The sequence below is a fragment of the Peromyscus eremicus genome, chromosome 10, assembly GCF_949786415.1.
Source record: "Peromyscus eremicus chromosome 10, PerEre_H2_v1, whole genome shotgun sequence".
NCBI classification, from domain to species: domain Eukaryota; kingdom Metazoa; phylum Chordata; class Mammalia; order Rodentia; family Cricetidae; genus Peromyscus; species Peromyscus eremicus.
This window is the reverse complement of record NC_081426.1, coordinates 45,736,741-45,757,349: the sequence shown is the minus strand read 5'-3', so window position 1 is coordinate 45,757,349 and position 20,609 is coordinate 45,736,741. Positions and strand designations below refer to the sequence as shown.

At 36.2% G+C, this 20,609-nt stretch overlaps 1 protein-coding gene across 2 annotated transcripts in view; it reads left to right on the top strand.

The window, feature by feature from the left end:
* The window catches only part of Dhx15 (DEAH-box helicase 15), a 43,882-nt gene that overhangs the window by 11,257 nt on the left and 12,016 nt on the right, over positions 1–20,609 (top strand). For both annotated transcript variants that reach the window (XM_059275866.1, XM_059275867.1), the window contains exons 4-9: positions 9,049–9,208; positions 10,338–10,556; positions 13,640–13,807; positions 19,159–19,245; positions 19,906–20,055; positions 20,423–20,531. In XM_059275866.1, coding sequence (XP_059131849.1) covers positions 9,049–9,208; positions 10,338–10,556; positions 13,640–13,807; positions 19,159–19,245; positions 19,906–20,055; positions 20,423–20,531 — 893 coding nt within the window. The remainder of the gene's footprint in view (positions 1–9,048; positions 9,209–10,337; positions 10,557–13,639; positions 13,808–19,158; positions 19,246–19,905; positions 20,056–20,422; positions 20,532–20,609) is intronic.

The window sequence follows — 20,609 nt, the reverse complement described above, 5'->3', positions numbered from 1 at the left end:
GATAACTGGAACACATGTTAAGTGGTCAGTGATATGAACCTGTGGTGTAGCTATACCTTGTAGTGAGATAAATGAGACTTACTTGATTGGATTAGGAAAAATTGTAGTGTATAAAATTTCAAATGTTTGTAGACATAGAACAGTATGAGATTCTGTATTCACCATCTTCAACCTTTTTTGTTTTATCCATATTTGAGAATTTTCACTCTCAAAGTAATCAGATCTTAAATATTACATATTCTTGTTTTTAAATATTTAGTATTTACTATGTTCCTTAAAATGTATAACTTAAAAACAATTCTTTAATCAGAGTATTCAGTTACTTTTTATCTAATATTTCACTTTTTTCTAGTTCTTGATCCTTTCATTAGAACTTCATAATTTCTTTTTTTTTTTCTTTTCTCCTTTTTTTTCCCCCAAGACAGGGTTTCTCTGTGTAGCTTTGGTGCTGTCCTGGATCTCGCTCTGTAGACCAGGCTGGCCTTGAACTCACAGGGATCCACCTGGCTCTGCCTCCCAAGTGCTGGGATTAAAGGCGTGCACCACTGCCGCCTGGCAGAACTTAATAATTTCTTAACAGATTTTTCCTTGTTTCTAAAAGGAATCATTTTTTTGACATTTGATTATGTATAGTTTAGGGGAGAAAACAATTTGGAATTTGAGAAAGATACAAGCCGTGTTAATAGTGTGTGTGATAGAAAGTGAGGAAGGGTAGATTTTCAAAAGATGCATCTTTGTGAAAGATTGGTTCACTTTAAAAGCGAAACAAACAGGTGCAGTATTTCAAAGTGAAAGTATTTTTGGTATTGTCATTTTATCTTACTAAGCAATTCCGAGAAATTGTAATTAAGCTTTAAAAAAATTATTCCTGATAAGGTAAGCGTATTGGTGTTTTGCAATCTCTTCAGTAGTTAAAACTAACCTGGCATTTTTTTTTTTTTTTTTTTTTTTTGGTTTTTCGAGACAGGGTTTCTCTGTGTAGCTTTGCGCCTTTCCTGGAACTCACTTGGTAGCCCAGGCTGGCCTTGAACTCACAGAGATCCTCCTGGCTCTGCCTCCCGAGTGCTGGGATTAAAGGCGTGCGCCACCACCGCCCGGCTAACCTGGCATTGTTAATAGTCTTGGAAATGGGTATATATTTTTTCATTACCTTCAAGGAAAGAAAAATTGTAACTCTAAGTATTATTTAATGGGAAGAGTTCTAGTGGTAGTTTTGATTGACAGGACTGCTTCACTAAGCAGTGCTGTAAAAAAGTACCTGGATATGTTTGCTATAGTAATGTATTAACTCACTGAAAACTCATATGTTAACAATAGCTAAAGCTTTAATAAACTGAATGCTAGTTGTATAGTTAATTGAGTAGGAAGAGTGCATGCATAGGACAGCTTTTTACACTGGATTAGCTATTTTCCTATCTAGAAGTTAAAGTCCTCATATTTTCATCAAATAGTCAAATGACTTTTTAATACAAAAGAATGGTAAAGAAAACTGATTTTTAAAGATTTTTCTTATCAGGGCAGTGGTGGTATACACTTTTAATGCCTGCATTTGGGAGGCAGAGGCAGGTGAATCTCTGAATTCAAGGCCAGCCAGGTCAACAAAGCAAGTTCCAGGACAGCTAGGGCTACACAGAGAAACCCTGTTTTAGAGAAGAAAAGGGGGAAAAAAAGTTTTTTCTTTTTTTTTTTTTTTTTTCTTTTTTTTTTTTTTGGTTTTTCGAGACAGGGTTTCTCTGTGTAGCTTTGCGCCTTTCCTGGAACTCACTTGGTAGCCCAGGCTGGCCTCGAACTCACAGAGATCCACCTGCCTCTGCCTCCCGAGTGCTGGGATTAAAGGCGTGCGCCACCAACGCCCGGCTCTTTTTTTTTTTTTTTTTTTTTTTTGGTTTTTCGAGACAGGGTTTCTCTGTGTAGCTTTGCGCCTTTCCTGGAACTCACTTGGTAGCCCAGGCTGGCCTCGAACTCACAGAGATCCACCTGCCTCTGCCTCCCGAGTGCTGGGATTAAAGGCAAAAGTTTTTTCTTGAATGTCTCACAATTTAGGCAGTTTGAGGCTATATTTGTGTGTCCTTAAAATCGGTCCTATTATAGTATCGATAATATATTTTCAATATTTGATATTCATTAAGTTCTACATAGGATAGAAAAAATATTTTGGAGTTGGCTTTTGCTAATATTAGTGGTAGTTAAGGTAATTTTTTCCCAGCTGCACAATTAGAAGAAGCTTGATATTGAGGAAATCCAGTATTTACCAAGAAATACTCAACAATTTAGCTATTTAACAGTGCTTTATATGTTCGGCAGTGTAGTAGTAAGAAATTAATCTGCTCCATGTCCATCAAATACAAATACAAAGTTTCAGATATTGGAAGCAGAACATGGTGTTTATATGGATGAATAACTCAGGATTCACTTTAGATGAGAAATGGGTTTGTTTTGGTGTTGGAGTGGAGTCTAACCCAGGATCTTGTGCTCACTAGGCAAGTACTTTACCAGTGATCTGTATCTCAGTCTTGAACAATTACTGTTGAAAGTCTAAGACCCAGTTAAAGCTAATAGAAGGATAGAGGTATAGGGTGAAAGAATTTCAGGTGTATGGGATAGAATCTTTTTCTTTCTCTTTGTTCTCTTAAGGGGAAGGTTAGTTTTTAAGCCTTTAAATATATAAAATTTGGGTGTGGGTTTGAGCTTGGCCCGCCATGGCCTGTGAGTATATAACAGAACAACTTGTGGTTCTCTCCACCATTTAGATTCCAGCAGATCAAACGCAGATATCAGATGTAATAGAAATGCCTTTAACTTCTGAGCCATCTTTCTGTGGTAATTACAACTCTGGGTGTGTGTTTGAGACAGGGTCTCTGGAACCCTAGCTGTCCTGGTCTTTGCTATGTAGATCAGGATGGCCTGGAACTGAGTTCTGCCTGACTGCCTCCTAAGGGTTGGTTTAGAGGCATGTGCTACCATGTGGAGTAGCTAACATTTTTTTTGCTTTAGAAAATACTACAGGTCTTTCATTTCTAATAAAAAAAAAATCGTACATTGAACAAACTTGTATGAGCACTTTTATGCCAGATTGCTTTTAAGATATTAAAGAACTAGATTATTATGGATACAGTGTAAGATCAAGGAAGCAATTTTAATCTGTCTTGCCTAGTTGAGCCATAATATCTTTGGGACAGGATTTATGTCTGTTTCCTGTACTTCCCTTGTATAGAACTTTTGTGGATTCTCCTTCCCTTCTCCACTTAATCTGAGGAAGTCAAATAGGCAATAGAGGAATGGAAAACTTGTAACTACAAAAATCTTGATGAATATTTAGCAAAATTAGGAAAGGAGGCAGATTCACTAAAATCTTACCCCGACTTCCTTAAAGGTTCTGTTGGTGAAGTGGGACATGGTGATTGAGTTTCCTGTTCATTCTGAATATGTTTTGGTTATCTTAGTAACTTTGGTTTTGGAATTTTAAAGGAGACCCAGTCTGGGGTTAGTTTATAAAAAAATAAAGTATAATTTTTTGGGGACATGAATTTTTTTCTGTTAACTATTGTTCTGATACCCTACTGAGAATTTTATCTGGTGTATAATTTGAGAGTAAGCTGCTAGGAAGCTAAGAAAAGGTAAATTCAGGAGGATGTGGTTGAAATATGTGAGAGGGAAAAATGAATGGCAGTCTTGGGTTTCATTATGATAAACTGCCCCATGTAAAGCTTGAAGGAAATATATTTTTAACAAAATAGTTTTATGCAATCTAGATCATAAAATTTGTAGACTTGTTTTAATTTCAAAGGCAGGCAAGAAGATGAAAGAAACCAAAGGTCCTACCAAGCAAAATACAAACCCTACTCAGTAAGGATCTTGGTGGTACAGAACATTTAAGGTTGGCACCCAGTGGATTATGAGCTATCACATGGCAAATTTAATACTGAAGTGCTAACTGTAAGAATTTGGACTCTGGAGTACTGGCCAGCAGGACACAGTGCTCTAACAGATGGGGAATTTGAGAACCAAGATGATGTTTCCTCTATCCTAGGGTCTTGAATTGGTACTAGCTCTGCTACTTAAAGTGTGATAATTGATTGGAAGTTTCAGAAGATGGAGCTCATAACTGTCTCAAGGATTATTCTGAGTATCTTGATCTGTGTACAACTAAGTAATTACTGACACTCAGATTAGTAGTGTGTAGTCAACATGGCTAACAGTTGCTGCTGGTGGTAGTGGTGGTACATTTCTGTCTTGATAAGTTGAATCTTACTAACCAACTATGATTATTTGAGTGAGAGTAGCCCTCATAGGCTCAAATATTTGAATCTTTGGTTACCAGTTGGACTGTTGGGGAGGACTCCTCTAAGGAAGTGTGGTCTTGGAGAAGATGTGGCCTTGTTTGAGAAGTGTGTCACTAGGGATGGGTCACAGTTTCGTCTCTCTCCCTCCAACTTTCTGGTACTATGTAAGCTCTGAGCTACTGTTGCAGTGCCATGCCTCTTTGCTCCCATCCTTCCTGCCATGATGGTCATGGATTCAGCCTCTGAGACTGAAAGCGGGCCGCCTCCACAAAACTTTATAAGTTGCCTTGGTCTTACTCTTCACAATAATAGAAAAGTAATGAAGACATCAGCTAAACTAATTAAAAAGGGGCTTAAGAAAGCAATCTAATAAAGTTCTATATAGCACAATAATTGAATTACAGTTGAGGGAGGTTAGCATGAATTAGAATTTGATGTTTGTCATTGTAGAAGTAGGCAAATAACTTTGGGCCTTGAGGTAAGAGGTAAAAAGGTCTGCTACTACTTTAAGGCCACAGTTGTACAATTTAAAAGTAATTTATAGTAGTAGGCTCAATAGCACTTAAGCTAAATGGTTTAGTTTGACCTTGGAGAACAAATGGTTAGTTGACCCTTTAAGCAACTCTAAAAAAGACTAAAATAATTGTTACTATTCAAGTAGAATTCTTTATTTTTTAAATGTGTGTAGGAAACTTGTGCTCCACAACTTTGTGGAGGTTTGAAGTTGGTTTTTCTAAACATTAGACTGAACTCAGATCCTTGGTTTACAAGGGAAATGCTTTTTGCCCCCTGAAAATAGAATACTGTTGACCTCTCTCAGTGCAAACTAATTTGATTTTCTACTTATAGTTCTAATATTTATGTGCTTAAGAAGGATTGATTGTAGAAAGGCTCACTTGTTTACACAGTGCCAATGTTTTAGAAAATTCTGCATAGAAATTACAACCTCAGCTTTTGCCATGTTGTTCCGGGGGGGGGGGGGGGGGGGGAGTATAGCCTTCACAATTTAGAGTTGTACAAGTTGTGAAAGTATTTAAAAATGATTTGCTTTTTTTTTTCTTTCTCAGTTAGTAGATTTTTAGGGTTTTTCTTGTAGGTGTCTTAACTCTAAAACAGACTAAATACATTAAATCTACATACCGTAACAAAGCTCTGTGTTTAGTGTGTTTAGGTGTCTGGGCTAAGTATTTCAGCTGAGATTGAATATGTATGTATCACAGAGGAGGTTTGATATTTCCTAGTTTTTGCTTTGCTTGCTTTATTAGAACATTAAGGTATCTAAAATACTGTATATTTCTTTAGATGAGTATCTACATCTAGTTCTCACTATAGCCCAGTGATTCTCAACCTATGGGTTATGACCCCTTTGGGGGTTCCATATCAGATGTCTTCCATATCAGATACTTACATTATGATTCATAACAGCAAAATTAAAGTTATGAAGTAGCAACTTTATGGTTGGGAGTCAGCACAATGTGAAGAACTGTATTAAAGGATTGCAGCATAAGGAAGGTTGAGAACCGCTGTAGCCAGTAACGTGATGTACTGTTGTACTTATTGTTCAGGCTTGTCCGATTAAACTTGATCCTGTGAAAATGATCAAGAAATGGTTGTTGACATCCTGTTATCTTGAGTTAATAGTAATGTTACTTTTTACATTGTTAAGATGAAAACATGCTTCCATAGGCCTAAGTTATTTAGGAGACTTTCATAAATTTAAAATCATTTTGAGTGACCTGTTCATAACAGAAGTATTTGTTTAATTTATTGGCTGTGAATATATATGCAGACACTGAGATTATTAACTATCCAAACTCAGCTTGTTGGAATGTCTATAATATAGCCAGGTATTATAAATAGGCTGTGAAAAGATCTTAATATTAGACAGCAGAACTATCTTTTTGTAAAACTTCATTTATATTGGGTAGGTTTGCTTGAAGTTTTTATTTAATATGATATAAGTGTTTGAGTTAGCCCATCAGAAGTCCTGTGTTTTTAATACACAGGACTACCCTGGGATGGGGACAGTCTCTATTATAGAACTATCTTCTCTTAATGAAGCCATTTTTGCTTTGTTCTCTCTGTTACTGTTGTCATCCAGAAATTCTGTAGCTAAAGGTGGGATGGTAAGGCATATAAAAGTAAATGTAGTTGATACTTTGGCATTTGTGAAAATGAAAATAATCCAGAAAAAATATTACTATTAATCTTGGACACTTGCTTGTCATTCCGTAAAGAATAAAACTTTATCTAACATTTGCATCCTATTATGTGTTGTACATCTAGAAAATAAAATATATATAGGAAAATATTTAGAGGTTATATGAAAATACCAGGCTAATATATATAAGACTTCAAAAGCAACACAGATTTTGGTATCTGCTTGATGTACTGAAACCAATCCTCCAAAGATACCATATTCAAAAGATGATAATGTCCTTCAGAAATGTTGATTCTTTATAACTTTAAAGAAATTGCTTCCTATAAAGTAGGCATATTAATTTGGGTGTTATTTATTTTTCTCTTTGCCGTGACCACACATCAGACAAGCAACATAAAGGAGAAAGCTTATTTTGGCTTATCTTTTAAGAAGGGATGGGGAACATCATGAAGAGTGCATGGTGGTCAGAAGTGCGAGGCAGCTGTTCATAACGCGTTCTGCGGTGAAGAAGTAGAAGGAAAGCTCAGGTGGTGGTTTCTAATCCAGGACCTTAGCCTCTGGCGTGATGGCACCCACATCTAGAGTGGATCTTACCTTTCACTTTAAAGTTTTTGGAAACACCTTTATAGAAACATCCAGAAGTTTATTTTCATTAGCACTCATTAGTTCAGAGTAAGTTACATACAGTTTATTGGTAACTCTATGCTATTTGTATATATTACTTGAAAATTACTTAGGTTACTGTTACTCAGCACCAGCTTTTTGTTTATTTTACTTGGATTTAATTTGTTAAATAATTATGATTGGAAGCCTATCTATACAAGTTAGAGACTTAATAATATTGCCAGTTTTGTAACTTTCTTATAAATTAAAGTACATCTTAGAATCAGATGAAATCTTGTAATTGGTAGGAATTTGGAGGTTGTCATTTCCTGTGAATATTTGATACTGATCTAGTTTTGTGTATTGTAAATTTCAAGTATACATTGTGAATTTTTGGAAATAACAGACTGAATTAATCTGCTAATTAAAGTGCTTTCAGAAATGTAGGGTTTCTTTTCCTATTGAAAGACTAGCAACTGATAGTTCACAAAGGTGTAGAAGCAGCACTGAGGTATGCTATATAGGCATTTGAACAAATATTGTTGAAATAAGAAGTAATTCTTTCATGTCCCCTTAAAGTTCAGACAAGACTTTTGTTGTAGCTAAGGCACTTATCCAAAATTACTTTGTCACTGAATTGTCTAGCTCATCTGAAAACAGCAATTGCCAAAGACCCTCAAATAGATGAAACATTTCAAGACATCTAGAAGCCAGTGTTAGGACATTTGGTCATTGTTTAATTGACAGTGATTTTTTCTTTCATGTGCTTAAAATAAAATCTTGTGCAGAAGCGGCAGTGGTTTATTTTTAAAAGAACCCTAAAGAAACACAGACTGTATAAATAGGGACCAGGTAGGTTGACTCTCGTCAGCACTCATGAGGCCCAGGCCAGCCAGTGCTATATAACATGTCCTTGTCTGAAATTTGACTCGTGTGTAGTGGAGGTGTACTTCTTTGCCGAATATTTGTAATAAATTTAGAATTACTTTAGATGAAATAGAGGGCTTCACTATTTTGTATGCTGTCAGATTGCTGAACTGCTTCAGTAGATGGTATAAACTGAAGTCAAGTTGGCTCCTGAAAGATTAGGTATGATTAGACATAGGACAATGAGCCAAAATGAAGTCATAAATGATGGCTTCAGATTTTCTATACCATTTAAATTTCTAAATAAAATAATGGGCTTTTATTTAACTGACCATGAACTGTGACTTTAGCATTGCATACTGTGTTTTTGTCCAGGTGCCAAACTTAAGGATAGTTGTTCTGTATTAGTTACAGCACTGGCCGGAGTGGAATGGACAGGAGATGGCTGACCCATACAATGTTCTACCCTTGCTCTGATACTGACTCTACTTGGTTCCCTCTGTACTGGTTGGAGTCCATATTAACTGCATTCTCTGAAGCCATTTCTAAGCCTGGTTTCTTTTCTTTTTTGATTTATCATTCAGTTTAAGTATCAGCATTCTTGTGCTGATGCTGTCATTCTCAGAGCTTTTATGAATGAACCCATTTTGTCCTTTAGGTCATTTCATTGGTGGTGGTGAGGAGAGGGGATAGTAGACTTTGGTGTCAGCTGTTGTTAACATTATTACCTTAAAAGTTAGGGTTTCATTTTTTCCCCAAAATGCTCATTTTGCATGTAGTAACATTTTAGTAGTGGGTGGCATGAAATAGCTTAAAATGGTTTATTGGCTTGTTTTGAAATTTTTTAGGGTTTTTTTTTTTTAATTTAAGTGACAAATTTGGTTTTAGCATTTGTGTGGCACAATCAGGAGTTATGTTTCTTAGGATATCATATCATATCATATTGTGTGGCACAATCAGGAGTTACGTTTTTTTTCTCAGTATACTTCAGTATTTGGTAAGATTTTATGATAATTAGCTTTCATGAACTCTTAAAACTATTCTTAATTTTTGTAGTTGTTACTTACGTCAGTATGGTTAGTTTTAAAACCACATAGCTGAGTCTTGACTAGTGTTCTTTGTGATTGATTATAGGTATATGACTGACGGGATGCTGCTTCGGGAAGCTATGAATGATCCCCTCCTGGAGCGTTATGGTGTGATAATTCTTGATGAGGCTCATGAAAGAACATTGGCTACAGATATTCTCATGGGTGTTTTGAAGGAAGTTGTAAGACAGAGATCAGATTTAAAGGTGAAGAAGTGATTTGTTTTTTGTTTTTAAGTATGTATGTTTGTGCGTGCGCGCATGTGTGCGCTCTTTTCTCTCCTAGGAATGTGCACATGAGTGCATGCCAGCAGAGGCCAGAGGTATTGGATTTCCTAGTATAACAGGGTGGGAGTAACTATACACAGGGACATCAACCCCAAAGAAAAAGTGTGGTAGCACCGTCTTGTAAACCCTAGGCCAAGGAGGTGGATATGGGAAGACCCCTGGGCCTTGGTGGCCAGCCAGCCTGAAGACCCTAATGTACTTTAGGTTTTCAAAATATGCTGTGCTCATTAAAGATAATTTGGAAGAAATAAATACATTTTTATCTGGTCTGTTGGGTTTTGTTGTCCCCCTTCTCCCTTCCTATTTGGAGATAGTTAAATCTGTCAGTAATTATATTATTGCATATTAACCACTCTTTATTTTCATAATGCTTAATGAGTGTATGTATCCCTTACATGGGGCTTATGAGAAGATACTGTTTACTTATCTGATAGTCTAGTATTTTAAAATACAGATAGCTATAGTTTATTCCTTTCTGTATTTTATTTTATTTCGGAAAGACAGGGTTTCTCTTTCCCTGGCTTGTCCTGCAACTCTCTGTGTATGTAGACCATGCTGGCCTTGAACTCACAGAGATCCATCTGCCTCTGCCTCCTGAGTGCTGGGATTAAAGGCATGTGTCACCACCACCTGGCTTATTTTTGTTTTTTAAAAACAGAGTTTTACTATATAACTCTGGCTGTCTTTGAACCCACGTAGTGATCTACCTGGGTATGCTACTACACTGTCCTCTACTTTTATTTTTTAATATTTCTTTATCTTTAAAGACTGACTTTTGGGGGTGGAGGGGGTGAGGAGGGTCTCACTGTGTATGCTGTCCTGAACTCACTATGTAGACAAGGTTGGCCTTGACCTCACAGATATGCCTGCCCATGTCTCCCTAGTGCTGGGATTAAAGAAGACATACACCACTACACCCAGCCTTAAGGGCTGTCTTTATTGCTGATAATATATGCTTACTTAGGACAGTAACTACTTTTTTCCTTTTGAGATTATTTAAGAATCAACGATAATACTGCAAAAGTAATTTACTGTTTTTCTCCTACAGGTTATAGTTATGAGTGCTACCCTTGATGCTGGGAAATTCCAGATTTACTTTGATAACTGTCCTCTCTTAACTATTCCTGGCCGAACACATCCTGTTGAGATTTTTTATACTCCAGAACCAGAGAGAGACTATCTTGAAGCAGCAATTCGAACAGTGATCCAGATACATATGTGTGAAGAGGAGGAAGGAGACCTTCTCCTTTTCTTGACTGGCCAAGAGGTATCATCATTTGCTTTATGTAGTTTCTATTAGCCAGCAACTCTAAACTTCCATGGCAAAGGCTGGTCATAGTTTTCTCACATTAATCATTCAAGTTCTTCCTTCAGCTTAATTGTTGAGTGTATAAAATGTTTAACCACCTTTTCCTATATATTTCTATTTAAAGGGGTACATATTGAAGAAAAGTATTCAGTTGAAATGTAGGTGGTTGTAGTCCTTTAAATATTGGATACCTTTTACAATTGAAGGTCTGAGTCCTGTTCTAGGATGTCTTAAGTATGGTCAATAGATTTCTGGTCTGAGGGGAGAGAATTTGTTAAACAAGTTCTTGTTTCTGTTCAGTGTTTTTTGAAATAGAGAAGTTTGAGGAGGAAACACAAGAGTCTACATTGCCTACAAGCTCCTTAGTTCATTTAAGACGCTGGGTCGCCTTTCCAGAGACGTGTTTATAGTTCCAAAAGATCCCTCCTATGGTACATAATGACACCAAAACAGTGTTGTGGAAAACTGCTGTAGTCTTCCGTTGCACCAAAACCTTTTTATCATGTCCAGCTCCCATAGGACTGTTAGCTAGATGATATTTTAGCAATGCCATGCAGTTGAAGGTTGTAAATTTTCAATAATTTTTTTAATCCTGGAATTGTCCTCATGATTTGTGCCTTTAGACATGGTTTCCTTGCAGAGTATGGCTTTTCAGCCTAAATACTGTTTATGTTGTGAGTTGGAAAATTTGTGTTGTCAGATGCCTGTGCATGGTAGGACATTTTTCAGTATTCCCAGCCTATCCATATTAGATATGGCAATGCTTCATGAGTCAAGGGTAGCCAGCAAAGACGTATGTAGACATTGCCAAATGTCTTGGGGAAAGGTGTTTGTAATTCTTTTCCTGTAGAGACTCACCCTTAGTTCTTTTGTGAGCCTAAGATGTGTTGAAAATGAGTTTTCTGGGTAAAGTTTTCCTCTTTTGTTACTACTCATCCTCTTTATGCAGTTAAAGTGGAAAATTTCCGTAAAGCTTCTGCAAGACTTACTGCTTTTCAAATGGCAGTAAACAGCATTCATCCTGTAACTGTTGATGCTGATCGTGTGCTCATTTTGTCTTATGTTTGCTCTCTACAATTTCTCACTTCCTCTTGGCTTAAATCTGCTCCAACAACTAGGTATATTTGAATAGTATTGGAAGTTTCAGGTGATCTCATGGGGAGAACCAGAAGGATCTTTTCCTAAGCCAGCTTAATGCAATTCATTTCATTCATTGGAGAAAGGAAGGCAGTAAGCCATGTTTTTGGGTGTGTGCTGGCATGTTATGAAATGAAGTGAAATTGTAGCTGTGAATTCTTGATATGTTTTGAATTTGAAGACTTTTGGCTAGTTTGTTTTACATTTATTTCATTCATTGTGTTTATTAGCAAAGTCTTTTAATAGATGAAGTGTAGATGTTAAGTTGATCACTTTTTAATGTGTTGCTGACATTAAATCAAATATTGGGAGTCTTAATTTTCTTTATTTAAAGTTTTTCACTTTGATAGGGGTCTTAATTCTGTATTTACATGCCAGCAGGGGGCATTCTGGTCTAGATAGACTATTTAAAAGTACATTTTTTCCCTAGAAAGACTTTAACTTTTTTTTTTTTAAATATATGGCATTCTATTTTCATTTTCTAGAAATTTGAGGTAGTCTCATAAGAAACATTGGATTCTTGTTTGTTTTTGATTTTTCAAGTCAGGGTTTCTCTGTGTAGCCCTGGCAGTCTTAGAACTCACTTTGTAGACCAGGCCGACCTTGAACCCACAGAGATCCACATGCTTTTGCCTTGCAAGTGTTGGGTTTAAGGTGTGTGCCATCACTGCCTGGCTCGAAACACTGGATTTTTTTATAGTAATTTTCTTGTGTTAAACAACCTTAAGATACTTAAGAAAATTGGTATTTTGAAGTAGGCAAAAAGGTTTTCTTTTATACAGGGATTGTATATTTTTAAAGATTTATTTTAACTTTGTGTGTATGCATGTTTGCTTGTATGTGTTGTATACCTTGTACACAGAAAGCTAGAACAGAGCACCAAGTACAGAGTTACAGATGGTTGTGAACTACCATATCGGTGCTTGGAACCAAACTCGGGTCCTGGAATAACAGCCAGTATGCTTGGCCTGTGAACCAGCCCCAAATTTTATATTCTTTAACACAGAAACAACTGCAAGTTGGTTGAAAATCATTTCAGGAAACCTAGTTTGATACAAATCCAGTTTACCTGAAATTCCTTTTTTTCTCTTAATGATACTCTTTGAGTAAATAGTTTATTTGTTAGAATAGCTGACTGCCTTGTTAAATACATGACAGATGTTTAATAAATTAGTGTACTTCCAAGTTTAATTGTTTCAGCAAAACATTTGTCCATCATCCTTCACTTTTTAAGCCATTTGCCACTCCAGTTACTGCTCCATTCCCAAATGCATTTATTATGTCTTTCTTTAAATTTGTATTTGAATACAAATGCATTGGAATAGCTTGCCCTGGTGAGGAAAATTATGAAGCAGCTCTAAGGCAATTGCTCATCAGCCTACTTTTGAAATATCTATGTTGATAATGTAAAGGTGCTTGTTCTCATTAGGTACAGTGAAACAATTCTTCCATGTAATTGCATTAGTGATATGTGACATTAAAGCCTAATTGGCTTATTTTAAATATCTAACACATCAGTTTCTTTTAGATTGTGAAAATTGAAAAGGTTATGAGTGCAGTTCAATATTCCTGGGTGAGAAATTTCAATTTTAATACAATTTTTTGAGAATTAATTAGGACATCTGAGTCTTGAAGAAAAGGGGTAGGCAATGCAAACACAGCAGTTACATATTTGGCCCAATACAGAAATCAAAAATTTCAGTGGTTGTTTGAAAATCACACTGAAATTCCTTTAATTTTGGTTACCAAATTTAAAATAGATTATCAATGAAATGATAGGCATGGATTATCAATAAGAAAATGAAGTCATTATTGATATGTCAAATGAAATATATACAATGATGATTATGACGAATATTTATATTCTGCGGTTTTTGTTTTCATTCAGTGTTTCTGTTTTGTAGGAAATTGATGAGGCTTGTAAGAGAATAAAGCGTGAGGTTGATGATTTGGGCCCTGAAGTTGGAGATATTAAAATCATTCCATTGTATTCTACACTTCCACCCCAGCAGCAGCAACGCATTTTTGAGCCACCACCTCCAAAAAAACAGAATGGAGCAATTGGAAGAAAGGTAACATTAAATATTCCTTATAGTTATTGATAATAGAAAAGTTATGAGATACCAAATATGAACAACTATAAATTATAAGCTGTGTGTCATGGTACATGTCTGTAATTCTAACACTCTTGCAGAGAAGTGATAAAGATTCTAAAATCTCTATCAGGATGATAAAGAATTTAAACCTGGGTTACGAATAATAGAAACTTCCAGGAAAAAAAGAGCACAAATTCAAGGCCAGTCTTGCTTGGTGTACATAGTGAGACCCTGTCTCCAAAAGAAAACAACAACAACAACAAAAAAAGCCCACCACACCCAAAGTTACGGATGTGTGATTGGACACAGCAAAATAATCTGAATTTTAGAAGTAAATGGAAAAGTGTATTCAGGTGAACTGCAGTTTTTTTTTTGTTTTTTTTTGTTTTTTTTTTTTTTTTAAGTCCTTGTATAAGAAAGCGAACTGTGGGTGGTGGTGGTGGACACCTTTAATCCAAGCACTCAGGAAGCAGAGGCAGGTGGATTTCTGTGTGGTCAAGGCCAACATAGTCTACAAAGTGAATTCCAGGATAGCCAAGGCTACACAGAGGAAACTCTGTCATGGGGAAAAAAAAAAAAAAAGGCAAAACAAAGAAAACAAGTGCTCTCTCTGACAGAGGCAGTTTGTTCTTAGCAGATGGAAGGGTACTTATAAGAAAGGGAGGGAAGATGGCCATACATCGTCTTTGTCCTATTAGATGTACGACACTCCGCAGCTAATTGGTTTGTTGGTTTTTTTTTTTGGTTTTTTAACTCAGTGCTTTGGCCCTTTCCTAGAGGTTTTTGTAAGAAAATAGAATTTTAAGTTAGTACGTGTTAAATGTTGACTCTATATAGACTCGGAAGCATTACCACATTGCATAAATACGTGGATTCCTTGAGGACAGGAACTATATTAACATTCTTTTGGTAGAGGGATGTGCAATTGGCCTAGGTAAGGGAGCAAGGGTACCCCAACTAAGGCACTATGCTCAGTACCAGTTTCAAAATAATCTAAGATGTTAAGATTTCAGGTTTTAATAGTCTTGAAAATAAGATTGCACTTTTGAAAAATACTAGAGCAGTGAGTTAACTTGAAAATGTTCCTACTAATTTCTGATCTAATACACTTCATTGGGTTGAAGTTACCTTATTAGAAGACAGTCATGCTTTCCCTAGGACATGTTAGAGTATATCTGTGGTAGAGTTAATATTGCCATCCAGGAAGAACCTGAAGTACTACATTTGTGGTAAAAATATTTGTATTTTGTATGTCTAGTTTTAAAATACTGATTTATTTGAAGTATGTCACTAAACTCAAAAGATGAAGCAGGATTTAATAGGGAGGGAGGGAAGGAGGGAGAGAGACAGAGTCCTTTTAATCCATCTGATCTCAACAGACTTTCTACTTGAGTCTCCTGAATGTTGGAATAACTGCATGAAACACCATTCCAGACTAAAATAGTTAGCTGGGTTCTTTTCTGTTGCTTAACCTATAGCTTACTAAGCCTCAAAATATGGATTGCTCAGTAAAAAGGGATCTGGCCCTTGTGGACTTGATTCCATGGTTTTGAAGGGAGAAGTTTTGATGATAGTTAACTGTACTAGCTAATTTTTTTGAGCTGGGCAGTAGTGGCGCACACCTTTAATCCCAGCACTCAGGAAGCAGAGGCAGGTGGATCTCTGAGTTCAGGGCCAGCCTGGTCTACAGAGAGAGTTACAGGACAGCCAAAGCTATGCAGAGAAACCCTATCTCGGAAAAAAAAAAAAAAAAGATGTCTTTGAAATGGCAGGGAACACTCCTCCTGATGATCTGGTGGCTTAAAGATGCAAATTATCTTAATTTAAGGGCAATCCAGGCACCCTGAGTTGTGTTTGAAGAGCAGTTAGTGAACTATATATTGGTTCCATTTAGCGGTTAGTTATTGAGGATAACTTAGAATTCTTAGAAATTTTAGTGCTGGTGCCAACTGAGAACTTTCTCTGAATTGTGGGCAATTTACCTTAAGATATTTTCTTAGTCCTGAGATTTTAACACTTTGCAAGGCTATTTTTGAACACTTATTACAAAGTTACAGTCTAGAAAAGGCTTGTAACATTCCCACTGGTCCTATGCAAATCCCTTGACTAATTCAAGATCACTTTGTCTGCTGACTAGTTCCTAATTGGATGGTTAACTGTTACATCTAGATGAGGTTTACTACTTGCTTTACCTGAGGTTGCAAAGCAGCTCTATAAACCATATCTTGCTTTTATTTCATTCATTTATTAACTTATTCATTTATTAAATTTGTATGTGTGTATGTGTGGTGTTATTTCGATGCAGCTGCTATTTTAAGATTTAGTGGTCAAGGCTATAGAAGAAATCATCTTTTTATTTATTTGGTTGTTTGTTCGTTTGTTTTTTGAGACAGGATTTCTCTGTGTAGCCCCTGCTGTCCTGGAACTCACTCTGTAGACCAGGATGGACTCGAACTCACAGAGATCTGCCTGCCTTTGCCTCCCATGTGCTGGGGTTAAAGACATGCGCCACCACTGCCTTTTTAATTCTCACAACTTTTGTGTATTTTTCTTCCTAAACTACCTTTCGTGGTTTTTAAATCCTGTCCTTTTGGTGGTAGAGACCTCAGTGACTATCAAATGAAAAGCCTCCAGACTTGAAGGACTCCACACACTATGATTTGGTTTTTGCCTAGCAACAAACACAAGTAATGACATAGAGCTTGAGTTAGCATAATTACTTTTTCTTAAATATTTGGAGGTGTGTGTGTGTGTGTTTTCAAGACAAGGTTCTTTGTGTAACCTTGGCTTTCTTGGAACTAGCTCTATAGACCAGGCTGGCCTTGAACTCAGATCTGCCTCTTGAGTGATGGGATTAAAGATGTGTGCCACCACCGCCTGGTTCATTTTTTAAGTGAAACAACCTGTCTCCATAATCTTACTTTCCTTGATGTTTGTTACTTGTGGACATCATAGTCTTTAAATATTGAAATTTTAGTAAAAAATATAGTGCCTGTGTCTTAGTTAGGGTCTTAATGACTACAGCAACTCTTAAAAAAGAAAACATTTAATTGTGGGGCTGGCTTACAGTTCAGAGGTTAGTCCATTAACATTGCGGCCATTAGCATGGTAGCATTCAGGCAGTCATGGTGTTGGGGAGGTAGCTGAGTTCTACATCTGGATCCCCAGGCAGCAGGAAGTAACAGTGATAGACTGTCCAGACTTGAGCTTCTGAGACCCCAGAGCTCAAACACCTCCTCCAACAAGGCTACACCTCCTAATAGTTCCCCTCTCCTGTGAGCCTATGAAGGCAATTTTCTTTCAAACCACCAGAGCTTGTAAGTTACTTATATTCTAAGCAGCATGATGACATTTCCCACCACCTTTTGCACATGATGTGAGTCTTCATCTGTTTTATTCATCATATCCAGAGGATATATGCTACTTGAAGATTGACTATCAAGTGATGAACAGTGCTTCTGTTCTAACATAGATGCTTATTTTTAATTCCTCAGAATTGATGACATCAAGAAATTTTATCACATTGTATATTACAAGAACCCCATGAAATGTACTTTTAACATAACACAAAATAACCGTCTTCCTTGACTGTCCCAAATGTATTCAGAACCATGAGCTTTTGAATGTAGAAGTCAGGAGTATATGTTTTTGGTAGTTTATATTGCATTTAAAATATCAGATCTCTAATTTTGTTCCTCACAACTCTGTTAACTAGTCTAATATGTAGAGTTCTAAAAGCAAATTGACACTTAGGGACATTAATAATTTGATACTATTCTGGTTTGATTTCTAGCTTTGACAATTTGTGTATCTTTGTTCCAGTCACAACAAAAACTTGGCTTTTTACAAGAATAGTGCAGTGCGTTGTACTTTTCTTTCTGTTAGTACTATATATTTTATGTTTATTTCATTTCTAATTCTTGAGTGTATAAATATGTAATCTATAGATAGGAAAATAACTTCTGCCATTTGTCAATTTTTTTTGTAATTGACCAGTGTAAAAGAAACCTTTTGACATTAAATGGTTCTGAAATACTTGTTGGTAGATCCAAGTTTTTATGCTGGTATTTTGGGTAATCTTCCCCATTAGATAATGACATCAGAAAATAGGAACTGTCTATATTATTTTAGTACTAAACATTAGTCACTGAATTTAAGGCTCTTGAATTACAAATTTTTTTTTTTTCTTGAAGTGAAAGAACAGGGATAAATACATGTCCTATCAGTTCTTCTGTGTTTCTGTAGTTGTACTTACATAAAGATCCGTGACAAAGCTGACCCTCTTGTGGCTCTTCTCTTTTGAGAAATTTTGTGTTAACATTCAAGTCCTGTGCTAAAAGCTATTTTATCTTCACGTAGAAGATAACTCCCTTTTAAATCTCAAGCATTTCTTTGCCATTTGCAACTTCTATGTCTATAATCTCACCTTCCAAATTAAAAAGGCTATGTAGGAGCATACTTTGATACATCAGTGTCAACTACTTGCATACATGTCTCCAAATATCAGCATTACCAGAAAGATATTTCTTTCTGGTATATTTTGTCTTTGTAGAAAAAAAATATAACACCATTTTCCAAGTCAGATCAGGTTTTTTTTTTTTTTTTTTTTTTTTTTTTTGTCTTCAACCAAATGTAGTTCTTTGGGCTTGCTAATTAAGCACTCTCTCAGATGAATGAACCCTCTCAAACTAAATTTCTGAAGACATTCTAAAATCAGAAAAACATGCAAATTTAGGAAAAGACTATCATAATAGTATGTGAATACATTAAGTATTATTCCCTGTTGGTAAAATGTTTTTGTTTTTCCCAAACAATGCTTTGTGTGTACAGTAGACACTGCATTCTATTTTGTAAAACTTTCACATTTTATTGTAAGAATGATGCAATGCTTACTGGATTCTAACTTTTTTTCCTGTCATTTTTTTTTTCCTTCAAACTATTGGGGTGTGTGAGTTAGTGTTACACATGTACACTTTTCCTTGTAAATAGTACCTGAAAATACTGAAAGAAATACATGCTGTTTGAACTTTGAAAAGACATTCATTCAATTAAGAGATTTTATAAACTGTGCTTATTTTTCATTACTTTCTTTTTGATGCTACATTTCTATTTGTTTGGATAATCAGTTTAGTTGATAACAAAGTTGTATTGAAAAATTGCTGTTGAGGTAAGTTGAAATGGTTAATATTGCACTTTTAGTTTGTCTTTTAAGGCCTTAGTCATTGAAGAGAAAGTCTTAGATCTTTTATTTACTGATTTAAAAGTCCTTCTGTCAGTGACGGTGTCTTAGCTTTAAGTCATGGTAATGTTGCTTGCTTCCTGAACAGGTGGTTGTGTCAACTAACATAGCAGAGACCTCTTTGACAATAGATGGTGTGGTGTTTGTGATTGACCCTGGATTTGCAAAGCAAAAGGTAACTATTCTGGAGCTTACTTCATACAGCGTGAGCTTGAGGGTGCTTAATGCTTGCTCATCTTGTGGTTAAAGTCATTTTTGGGGTTACTTCCCTAATTTTGGCTTTCAGAAATTAAAGTGAATACATGTAACTAACTTAACCAAGTTACTTACTGCCCATTCTTAACAACAGATGTTAAGCCTGGCAGTGGTGGCACACGCCTTTAATCCCAGCACTCGGGAGGCAGAGGCAGGCGGATCTCTGAGTTTGAGGCCGGCCTGGGCTATAGAGTGAGTTCCAGGAAAACTTCCAAAGCTATACAGAGAAACCCTGTCTCAAGAAACCACAAAAAACAAAACAACCAACATGTTAAATTGCTGTCTGTCCTTTCTTGGCAAGGGCCAGGCAAAATTCTTTCTTCTCTAAAGAATATAGCTAAGTTTAAGTTAAAAGAGACAGATGTATGTTTTAGCTTCAGCCTTTTGGAATGGTAGCCAGAATGCCTGAAAGAAAGGTGGATCATGACATGAGTGAGCAGTTCTAATCATGGGAGCTGATTTTCATGGTCAGCAAAACTACCTTTTATTTCGGCATTAATCGTGGCCTGTGAGTGATTGTATTGGGCTCAATTTTGTGTTTTGCTGAAGAAAGAATCATTAATTGTTTCCATTCCAATAGGTATATAATCCTAGAATCAGAGTTGAGTCTCTTTTGGTGACAGCAATTAGTAAAGCTTCAGCTCAGCAAAGGGCTGGTCGAGCTGGGCGAACCAGACCTGGAAAGTGCTTCCGGCTTTACACAGAGAAAGCTTATAAAACAGAAATGCAGGTAAGGAGTATTGCTGTACCTTGTATATTTAGAAGACTAAATGTGATGTTCTAATTGAAGGAAAGGAACTTCCTTTATTTCAGCTAACATTTTTAGAGCCTAAGCTCTTTACCTTTACCCTGAATGAGTCATGGTATAACCTATTGATGTATTTGTTTTATTTTTACCATGTCCAGTTGAAGTGGTTAGCTCTAAAACACATACATTATAGAGGTAGTTGGAAGGAGTGGCATGATTTTTCTTTTAGTATAATTCTCAAGTATTTTTTTCCCCCCACGAGATAGTTATGTACAAGGTTTGTAATACTAAAGCAAGGAGACAGGGACTAAGGGTATTATTACCGTAACATGTGTTTTTCTTTTATTAGGATAACACCTATCCTGAGATTTTGCGCTCTAATTTAGGATCAGTTGTATTACAATTGAAGAAGCTTGGTATTGATGATTTGGTACATTTTGATTTTATGGACCCACCAGGTATGACTTAAATCAGGACCTTTATCACCTCTGTTAACCAAAGACATTTTTCTGTGTATCCTGTACAGCATGTGTGTA